The sequence below is a fragment of the Trypanosoma conorhini genome, assembly GCF_003719485.1.
Source record: "Trypanosoma conorhini strain 025E chromosome Unknown Tco_14.4_contig_00320, whole genome shotgun sequence".
NCBI classification, from domain to species: Eukaryota; Euglenozoa; class Kinetoplastea; order Trypanosomatida; family Trypanosomatidae; genus Trypanosoma; species Trypanosoma conorhini.
The window spans coordinates 1-9,392 of NW_021704406.1; the positions used below are offsets into that span (position 1 = coordinate 1).

The 9,392-nt window shown below is 62.2% G+C and overlaps 5 protein-coding genes and 1 non-coding gene across 6 annotated transcripts, besides 8 other annotated features; all 6 read right to left on the minus strand.

Annotated features, from left to right (window-relative positions):
- Positions 1–253: 253 nt before the first annotated feature.
- On the minus strand, positions 254–835 carry Tco025E_05452 (putative UDP-Gal or UDP-GlcNAc-dependent glycosyltransferase; the record flags this gene model as incomplete). Its single annotated transcript, XM_029372349.1, has 1 exon — positions 254–835. One exon carries the CDS (start codon positions 833–835, stop codon positions 254–256), a length of 582 nt encoding a protein of 193 aa, XP_029227548.1.
- A 47-nt stretch (positions 836–882) lies between these two features.
- Positions 883–912: a microsatellite.
- Positions 913–1,874: 962 nt separating this feature from the next.
- On the minus strand, positions 1,875–2,933 carry Tco025E_05453 (3,2-trans-enoyl-CoA isomerase; the record flags this gene model as incomplete). Its single annotated transcript, XM_029372350.1, has 1 exon — positions 1,875–2,933. The coding sequence occupies one exon, from the start codon at positions 2,931–2,933 to the stop codon at positions 1,875–1,877; it is 1,059 nt and encodes a 352-aa protein (XP_029227549.1).
- A 395-nt stretch (positions 2,934–3,328) lies between these two features.
- Positions 3,329–5,158, minus strand: Tco025E_05454 (putative aminopeptidase, putative,metallo-peptidase, clan MA(E), family M1; the record flags this gene model as incomplete). Its single annotated transcript, XM_029372351.1, has 1 exon — positions 3,329–5,158. The coding sequence occupies one exon, from the start codon at positions 5,156–5,158 to the stop codon at positions 3,329–3,331; it is 1,830 nt and encodes a 609-aa protein (XP_029227550.1).
- An 18-nt stretch (positions 5,159–5,176) lies between these two features.
- Positions 5,177–5,204: a microsatellite.
- A 13-nt stretch (positions 5,205–5,217) lies between these two features.
- Positions 5,218–5,253: a sequence feature (GA-rich).
- Positions 5,254–5,502: 249 nt separating this feature from the next.
- Positions 5,503–5,533: a microsatellite.
- Positions 5,533–5,557: a microsatellite.
- Positions 5,558–5,633: 76 nt separating this feature from the next.
- On the minus strand, positions 5,634–6,746 carry Tco025E_05455 (P-nitrophenylphosphatase; the record flags this gene model as incomplete). Its single annotated transcript, XM_029372352.1, has 1 exon — positions 5,634–6,746. One exon carries the CDS (start codon positions 6,744–6,746, stop codon positions 5,634–5,636), a length of 1,113 nt encoding a protein of 370 aa, XP_029227551.1.
- A 210-nt stretch (positions 6,747–6,956) lies between these two features.
- Positions 6,957–6,982: a microsatellite.
- A 253-nt stretch (positions 6,983–7,235) lies between these two features.
- Positions 7,236–7,255: a microsatellite.
- Positions 7,256–7,580: 325 nt separating this feature from the next.
- Positions 7,581–8,516, minus strand: Tco025E_05456 (uncharacterized protein; the record flags this gene model as incomplete). The annotated part of the gene is made up of 1 exon (XM_029372353.1): positions 7,581–8,516. The coding sequence occupies one exon, from the start codon at positions 8,514–8,516 to the stop codon at positions 7,581–7,583; it is 936 nt and encodes a 311-aa protein (XP_029227552.1).
- Positions 8,517–8,912: 396 nt separating this feature from the next.
- Positions 8,913–8,937: a microsatellite.
- Positions 8,938–9,032: 95 nt separating this feature from the next.
- Positions 9,033–9,104, minus strand: Tco025E_05457. Its single transcript has one exon. It is a non-coding gene; the product is annotated as a tRNA-Thr (tRNA).
- Positions 9,105–9,392: the final 288 nt, after the last annotated feature.

Sequence of the window (9,392 nt, forward strand, 5' to 3'; positions counted from 1 at the left end):
AGAAGCCGGCCCGCAGCAAAACGCAGCTGGCGCCCGCCGGCCACCCCGCCACCCCGCACGAGGGCCGAAGGCGGGGAAGGCCGAAGGCTCTACGCGCAGCCAGCGACACATTTCGCGCCGCCCGGCGGCAGGGCACACGAAGCACGCACTCGGGGCGCAGCAAAGAAACAAGCAATACGTCCACAGAAACAAAAAGAGAAACACACTCCGTTCCTGCAAAAGATAAAATGAGAAAACACAGCTACTACACGCCTCAATCGCACAGCGGGTATATCGTATCTCCCGGGGCCCGTCGTATACGGGCGGGGGGCGACGTGTTGTGGCCGAAGCGGGCCATGAGCGCAGCGTAGTCGTCCCCCTGTACATGGTGGACACACATGGAGGTCGGCACCACCTGCGAGTGCCCCGTATCGTTGCGGACGTCATGGAAATGACAGGGCAGCACCTTCACGTGAATCAGGGAAGGGATCTTCACCGCCTGCAGCAGAACCCACCCGACCATGAAGTCCTCGGCCTCAAACCGGAGAAATATAAACTCCTCCTCCCGCTCCTTGGTGTACGGCAGGTATGCCAGGCGCCGCAGCGGCTCGTACGACACCAGCGCCTCCGCCACGTCTCTCGACAATGTGTAGCACCAGCCCACCATGAAGGTCACACCAGGCAGTCTCTTCTTCCCAAATGAGACAAAGCCAATATGATATCCCATGTAGATGCCTCGGCGCGGCAGAAGGCGCAGGAAGGCCACATAGAGCGGCACACGGAGGAAAATGTCGTCGTCGCCCTTCGCAAGGTAGCTGGCGGTGGGGAACGTGCGGAGGGCAAAGTGAAACCACATGCTACCTACATGAAAGTTGGAGTTGGAGCTTTTGATGTAATAAAAAATGTTATGTTTGTTTTGTTAGTTTTTTGTTTAAATATTTGTAGAGACATTTTGGTGAGGGAGTTAGGCTAGCTGTGCCTGTGTTGTCTGTGTTGTACCTTGCTTGTTGGTCGTTGAATAGTATGTGTGGTAAAGCCCAGAGGGAGGTGACGGCTGCGCACGCAGGAAGGGTGTTGGCAGCTATGAAGTTCAGAGTTCTCTGCGTGTATATATACACACGCGTATGCATGTTTCCCTGAGACGACAAGTTAGCGGTGGCGTGGCGGTGTGGCGTGTCGCGAGGTTGCGGAGAGCGCAGTCCATCCGCGGAGAAGCGGTGGTGGCGGCCGTGTGCCCGCACACTTCACGCCGCCAAGTTGCGCTTATCTTCGCGCGGGTGCCGCCGCGGTGGCTTTCCAAAACGAATCCCCTCGATCCCTCGCTCTCTGTCCTTCTCCTCGCACCCTGCTGCCTGTGTTTACCGTAAATTTTTCGTTCCGCTCCTCTTCATTTCCTCGCCTGCCGCCGCAGTGTTGAGCGGGGAGACACAACGGTGGGGCGAAAGGGCGCGGAGAAAAGCTGTGCGTCTTTCTGCGGCGGCACACACGAGAATAAAAAAAAAACGTGCGCGGCGTCAAACAGACGCACCAGCACGAAGAGGATGCACCACGCCCCGTCAACGCCTTGTACGTCCGCACACCAAGAACCACGGAGTCGCCCCTGCAGGAGTCGGTCGTAAGTGCGAGGACATCTCTCAGAACAGTTCCCGCCTTGTTTTTTTTCTTTTTAAATTGTCGTGAGTATATTATGCCTTTCTGTCCCGTTCCTTTGCCTCTTTTAACACTCCTGCTACCCGCGCTGCTACGCATTCATCCAGTATTCCCTGCCCCTCCGGTAAGCCCCAGCGGCCGCCGCCATCCCCACTTCGCATGCGTGGGCACGCGCCCGTGCGTTTACGTGGCACGGTGGGAATCGGCGGCGCCCAAAAGGGGGCGTGGTGGTGGGGGGAAGTGGATTACTTTCGCACCTGCTGCCCCTTTAGGCGGGCCATGTAGGCGCCCAGTCCCTTCTGCACCTCGGGGTTCATCATGAGCTCCACCACAAACTGCGTGTCATACTCTCTATCCTCGTCGGTGGCGATGTGCTGCAGGAACTCGCGGCGCATCATGTCACGCGACATCCACCGCGCCTGCTGCGGAACCGCCAAGAAGCGCTCCGCCTCCCGCAGCGCGGCCTCGCGCAGCTGCTCCTCCTCCACCACGGCATCCACCAGCCCAAGCTTGAGGGCCTCATCGGCGGTCGGTGTCTCCCCCAGCTGCAGCATGCGCTCGGCGTTGCGGGAGCCCACGATGTACGCGTACGCGGGGATCGCCCACGCAGGGGCCGCGAGGCCCAGCTTGGTTTCGTTCATCCCAATGCGGTAGAGGCGGTCGGGCTTCCCCGCAGGGTGACGGGACATGACGCGGAAGTCGGCGCCGAGGGACAAGATGCAGCCGCCGGCGGGGGAGTTGCCGTTGATCGCGGCGACGATGGGTTTGGGGAAGCTGTTGAGAATCAGCCAGGTCTCCTGAAACGCCTGCCAGAAGCGACGGAGACGCTCGGGTTGGGGCTTGTACATCTCGTTGATGTCCAGCCCCGCCGAGAACACCGTGGGGATCGCGGAGGTGAGGATGACGGCGTTGCACCCCTCGTCGCTCCCAAGCCACAGCATCCACTTGTTGAGCTCCTCAAAGACCTCCAGGCTGAGGGAGTTCACCGGGGGCCGGCCGAGCTGCACGGTGGCGATGCCCCTCGCGTTCGTGTCTATTTTCAGCATCTTCGGGGGTTCCGTGGGCTTCTGCGGTGGCTCGAAGTTTTCCTCCGGCGCGGCGTGCGCCTCCGGCTGCTGCTGTTCGTGCTGCGACGGACGCGACCCCTGCGGCGGGGCGCGGAACTCCGGCGGAACACCGGCGGGGGGCCCTTGACGGGTGCCCTGGCGCCGCACAGACGCGTTGAACGCCAGCGCGGCGGCTGCCGTCGCGGCACACTGGGCAGGGCGTTGGGCGCAAAGACGTGAAGCGATGACGCGGCGCATGGCGGGGTGGATCCTCGTATGGCTGTGGCTTGAGAGACGCGAGAGAGGGACAAGAGAAGCAACGTAAAAAAAAAAGCAAAATGAAAACAAAATATCCTTACATACTCACAAGACAGGGCGCATCCATGGGAAGCGAGCGTGTGTGTGCGTGGGGGGAGGGGGGAGTAAAAGGGATGGCGATGCCGCAAACTTTCCACGAATGCCCGCGATCAACTCACACACGTCACGTCGCCCACGGGGAGGCAGGAATCGAGCAGCTTAAATTGCCCTCAGACGTGACTGTCCAGCAGAGCCAAGTAGGCGTTTGCCATCCTGCCGCGTCCGCTCCGCCCCGACCAGTGAGGTGCGGCCCCCAGCAGCTTAGTTTGTCGGCACGGACCCGCAATAGGCGTAGGCTATGCCTTCATGTACGCCAAAAATTGTGTCGCCGTGACGTACGGCGGCACGAGAGCATCCGCGTCGTTACTTCCGTCGACCGCGCAGCCGCTTTTGCTGCCCCCCGCCACCTCCGTTTGGTACATGCGCTGCATGCGTTCCTTGAAGGCGGCAAATCCCATGCCACTCGCCACATCCCGCAGCGTATTTAGTGCCTTCTGGTACGAGTGCCCGGTGAACTCCTTGCCCTTCTCGGTGTCCACCACGAGCACCGCCGTGGGTGTTTCCACGGCTGTCGCCAGCGTCGTCGGCGCCACCCCACGGGACGGCGCGACGGTGGCGGACACGATGTTTTCACCCGAGGGCTTTATCCTGCGCATCGGCCTCCCCATCAAGACATCGCCGAGGCACTGCTCCAGCAAGAGGCAGATCCCCTCCTTGAGGATGAAGGGCATTCCGAGGGCGTTTCCCGCCCAGTGGTGTGCGAGTTCGTGGACGATAAGCTCCGCTCTGCTGGACTCAGTTGCGCCACCTGCCCCCGTGGCGTGGTGCTTGCCTGGCCCCCTCCCACTGCCGTCACAGGCGGAGGAGCGGTAGATGGCCTCGTTGAGAAAGATGCAGCCGTGGTGCTCCATGCCCGAGATGTACGGCATCGTGGGGGCAACCACAATCGTGAGCACCTCCTCCTGCCACTCCAACGCGTGCGAAAAGGGCATCCGCTGCAGCGGCAGCGGGGCGGCGAAGAAGTCCTCCAAGAGCTCCACCGCCTCCTGCACAGTGGCGGCGATGCGCATGAGCCTATGCGGCGTCAACCCACTTGATGTGGTCGCCACCACTCGCAGCGGCACTAGTCTTTTGTCGGCGTTGCAGTCTGCCTCGGCGGCCGTGGGGAACCCACGCAGGCGCAGCGTTTCCTCCACCACCTCCACGGCGTCGCTGAAGGCGGCGAAGGCCAACGCGTAGGCGGGCAGCGGCCCGACGGGGGAAAAGATGTGCTGCGTCCCTCGCCCGCCCATGGCCCGCTCGGACAACTGCGCCGTGTTACTCACCACCAGGCCGTAGCTTGCGGGCAGCTGCAGCGACTGCAGGTGCCAAATGGGGCGGTAGCGCTGAGCGTCATCGGGGCACGGGAAGGCGAGACGCGCCAAGGCGACCTCAAAGTGCGTGAGGAGCACCCCACGCGCAGCGGTTGCCGCCGGCGCCGCGGTGGTGTCGTTCGTGTAGATGCCTCCCTGATCCCACCCCTGCACCCTGCCCGTGAAGGCGACGACGAGCGTGACGCTGGAGCCGGCAGGCATGCCCGCACCCCCCTCAAAGAAGACGTGCTTCGACCCCGGGTCCGCACAATCCCGCAGCTCCTGCTGCTGCCGCTGCGCGTCGGCGTCGGGGACTCCGTGGTGTGCCGGGCCCGTGACATCGCTGGGCCTGCCCTTCGCCTTCTTGTGCCAGCGCGGGCGCTCACCCTTCGCGGCGGCGCCGGTGCGCCCTCCACGCTCGGCACCGCCGCCGTCCTCGCTGCAGACGCCACCCTCCACAACCTTCAGCACCTTCAACGCCCCTGCGCCGCCTGCCGCCTGCTGCGGCTGCACCTTAAGGGAGTGGAGCACAAGCGGCCGGGCCCGTGGAAGCGCGGGTGTGGGGGCCGTGATAGCGTGGAAGTGGAGCCCGTCGCTGGCCTCCACGTCAACTGCGGGGAAGGCCGCCTGCGGTGTCGCACTGGGAAGGGGGCGCCGCACGTAGCGAATGGCGGAGGTTCCACTGTAGGCGTCGCCCGCCGCCAGAGGAGCGCCGCCGTCGGGCTGCACAAAGTTCAGCTGCAGGGTGCAGTGCGTTGGGTGCCAGTAGTGCATGGCGGCCCACGGCTACGAACACATACACACATACACACACACACACCGCGCAGATGGGAGAAGAGGAGGAGGAACATGAGAGGGAAGGGGGAGAGACACACAGTCTTGCGGGATGACGGAGACGCGGGAGAGGTGAGAGGGCCAACACGCACTTCTTTTACTTCCAGTCATTCGTTTTTTCTTTTGTTTTGGGTTCCTTCGCCCCATCACACCCCACCGCAAACACCACCAAGTGCAGCAAAATGCAGCTTCCAGGGAAATGTGAAGACCGGCGGAGAAGCGGCGGCGTGCGAGTGGCGTCGCAGCGGGATGGAAGGGGCAGCGGGCGAAGCAGCAGGCACGCACTCCCCCTCTCCCTTTCCCTCCCTCCCTCCCACAGACACACACAGACACACACACTTCCGTTCGCGCATGTATTCTTATTATTTTCGTTCCTCCTTACGTGTCCAAGAAAAAGAAAAGGTGGAGGCGGGCATCAACCCAGTCGTGCGCCTACGCGGGAGGCAAAAAAGATGGAGAGGGACGGCGCGATAAAGTCAGGCAAAAGCGACACGTGACCGCCCCGCTCCGCCTCCCTGACGTCGTCCATCTTCTCCGCTCCGCTCAGCACAAGCATCGTCTTGCAGCCGGCCGCGTTCCCAAAGGCCACATCCGTCGTCAGCCTGTCCCCGACCATCAGGCACTGCTGCGGGTCCGTGATTCCCTCCGCTTCGAAGAGGATCTTCGCCATGTCCACGTACGGCTTGCCACAGACCGCGTCAGGGGAGCGCCCGGAGACGATGCGCAGGGCACTCACCATCCCACCAGCGCCTGGGACTAGAGTGCCGTCCTCCCCAATGGGAATCTGAGGATCTTCGTTTGTGGCAATGAAATACGCAGGGGCGGTTGGGGCGGCACCCGCTGGCTGTGCCGCAGGCCGCCCCTGTAGGCAGAGAGAGGCGCAGGCAAGCTTGAGCATGTTAAAATGCAGATCAAGCCCCACCACCACCGCGGCGGGCGAGAGATCGGTGAGCGAGATGCGCTCGGCACCATCGCCTGCCGCTGCGCCCCCACAGGAAGAAGGCTGGAGCGGCGCCGGGAGAACGCGCTGCCGCCACGCGGTCGCCACAACGTTGGCGTCGTAGCCGCCACACTTTTCTGCGTCGTGCAGCTCGAGTCCGTAGGTGACGTACCCCGGGGCCAAGACCCGCCGCATCTCCTCGTGGAGCCCGTCCTCGCCAATAACAAAGACGTTTCTCTCCACCAGCGGCCTTTCCGGCCCGGTGCTCTTCTCTGCGGCCATCATGCTTTGCAGCCGCAGCGCAGCGGCAAAGCCGCTGTTGTACACCTCGTGCTCCCGCACGCCTTCGATGCCGCGCTTCTGAAAGTTCCGCACGACGCCGGCACGAGAGACGCTGGCGTTATTAGTGAGGAAGCGAATCTGCTTTCCGCACGAGCGGAGGTAGGCCAGGGTTTGCGGAATATTCGGCACAACGTGCTGCCCGGTCCACACCACGCCATCCAGGTCGAGGAGAACGTACCGCACGGAGGCCAACAGCTCCGCCGCCTCCGTCGCCGTGAGAGTTCTTCTGGGCGCCGACGCTGTCATGCTCGCCTTGTTTCTCGCTGCGCTCCTCGCCGCGGTGCCCACAGTCACGAGGGGACACCGTCCGCCAGCAGAAAAACAAATGAAGAAGAAGTGGTGAGAAGGCAATGGCAACAACAAGAACAGAATGCAGGCAGGTGAGGAATGGAAAAAAGACGACAAAAGATGCAGCCGCCACGTCTTTCGCACGAGCACGCAGGACGTGCGACGGCGGAGAAAGAGAAAGAGAGAGAGAGAGACGCAGAGGTGGGGGTCAACGTGCCCGAGAGCAACACTGCCGCCACTCCACCTCTTTTGATTCATGCCGAAGCTCGCACGACCGTGCGAGAGGAGACTGGGCCACACAAGTGAGAAGAAATACAGGAGAAGCTTGCAGCACACAATTTGCCAAATTAATTCCAAAAGAAAAAAAAAACATCCCGTCCACCCTCCGTATTGCGGGATGCGGAGGAAGAAATAAAAGGAGAAAGAAATAACGTGAAACAAAACGGAACACACACACACACACTCACTTCCACGCGGAAGTGATCGGCTGTACGGCGCAGCAGTGGGACTGTCAACAAATACACCGTCAGACCGCATTCTTATCGTTTTCGCAACAAATCATTGAAGATGGAGGAGGTGTGGGCTTCTGTCAAAGTCGCCTGCATCCGCGACTGCCGTAGCCTGCCCGCCAACTCCGCTAGAAGCAACGGATCACGACAACCTGCACCTCGTGAGGCGAACGAAGAAGTTGGCAGAAGCTGCAAAGCCAAACGGGGCCCGAGGTGGCCACTGGGTGGGGGGGGGGGGAGGGTCCTGTGGACGACGCTCAGATGCAGTGTACCCATTCCTCCGTCAGCGGAAGGGTTCGTTGCGGGCTCCCGTCGCCGGCCCCCTCGGGTTGAAGGCAACCACGGTTCCCTCGGTGACGTTTGGACGCATGCCATTTTCCGTGCCGCCTGCTGCCCCGTGGCCTGCACTCTCGGCTGCGGGGGCGCCAGCGCCTTCTTCAAAGATGCGCGTGGGCGCGTCCCCCCAAAATACGCCGCCGGGGGAGTTGGGCTCGCCAACTTTTATTTCTTCCTTTTCTCCCTCGCTCTTCTCAGAGAGGTATGCCACCGGCTCCGTCCTGCTGCCCATGATGTAACTCGACGAGCCGTAGACACACTCCGAGGATCGCCGCACGTAGAGCCTGCGCATGGAGTTCGTGGAGACGTCTTGGATCTCCTCCGGTAGGTGCAGGCAGTGTGGCCCGCAGCGGCGCGGATGCGCATTTGCGTCCCCCTCACCCTGCGCAGTCCGTGCCTCGTCGGCCTCGCCCGCGATGCCCGCGGCGGCGTCTACCAAGTCCTCCCGCGTCGCAGCCGCAAAGGAGCCCGGCGGCGACGAGGAGGAGGCAGAGGAGGCAGAGGAGCAGGAGTGCAGAAGAGTCAGGAAGACGCTCGTGCTGTCGAGAACGTCGCGGTTATCGTCGCTGAGCAGCACCGCCCCCTCCACACTTCTGCTGCCGTCGATGCCTCGTGGCACCGGCGCTGGCTCAGCCTCGGGGTAGTGCAACTCCTCCTCGGGCGTTCTTCGCCTTTCGCAGAGCTGCTTGTTCAAGCAAAACAAAACGCCGACGAAAATCGCGGCGGCGGCGGCGAAGACCGAAAAGACAATAGCTAAGGAGGTAAACGAAATTTCTCCCCCGCCGCTAAAAGGAGACCCGGATTGATCCGAGGAGGAAGCCTTATAAAGGTAGTAAGAAGGCGGGCGCGTCGCCCAGGGAACCTCGAATGGGCGGGGAAACATGCGACGGTGCCACGTTGGTCTTCCTCCGCGCCGTCGAGGGAAGGCCCAACGCCGGCCACTGACCCAGCTACACGTAAATGTTGGCAACGGCAGCAAGCAGAGAAAGACGCGGGGGAGGAGGGGGCATGAGGCATATGCACAAGAGCACAAGGGCTCACCAGCCAAGCAGGGCAACATAATTTTCGCGCCACCCACACACGGTGGGTCAAACTCCCTAAACACCACTTTTACCCACACCTATTCATCCTCCCCCTTCCTGCGAAGACGCACTTCTTTCCCTTTCTTTTCCTCCTCAACAAGTTACACCACACGGAGTTGAATTTCTCTCTCTTCTTTTTTTTTCTTCCTTCTCTTATCGCGCTTCTCAGACGTTCTCCTCCCCCGCGTAAACGACTCCCCTCCTCCCCACCCTCCCTCCCTCGCCATGCAGAATGCAAGGCAGAGGCATAATGGGCGGCGTGAGAGAAGTGTGTGGCGCCGAGGCGAATAATGGCAGGAAACGGAAAAAAAAGAAGCAGGCCACTGCGAGAATCGAACTCGCGACCCCCACTTTACTAGAGTGGTGCACTGCCACTGTGCTAAGCGGCCGCGCGTCGCGGGCAGGGCACCCCGGCGCCGCACGTGCGACACACCACGCACACGCCCCCCCGTTGCCGAGCGGAAGGATGTGGGGGAACGGGCGGGTTGCGTGCCTCCCCTCCTCCTGTGGCGTCTCCTCTTGGACGTCCGCCCCCCATCCCACGGCGCGCCGCGGCGTGCTCGGGATCCGTGTAGGCTCCTCCCGCCGCCTCTTCGCGGTGGCCCCGCGTCGCTAGAGGCTCCCCAGGATGTGGCCAAAGGCGGCGTTGTTGCCGTGCTCCTCCCTAAAGTATTCGC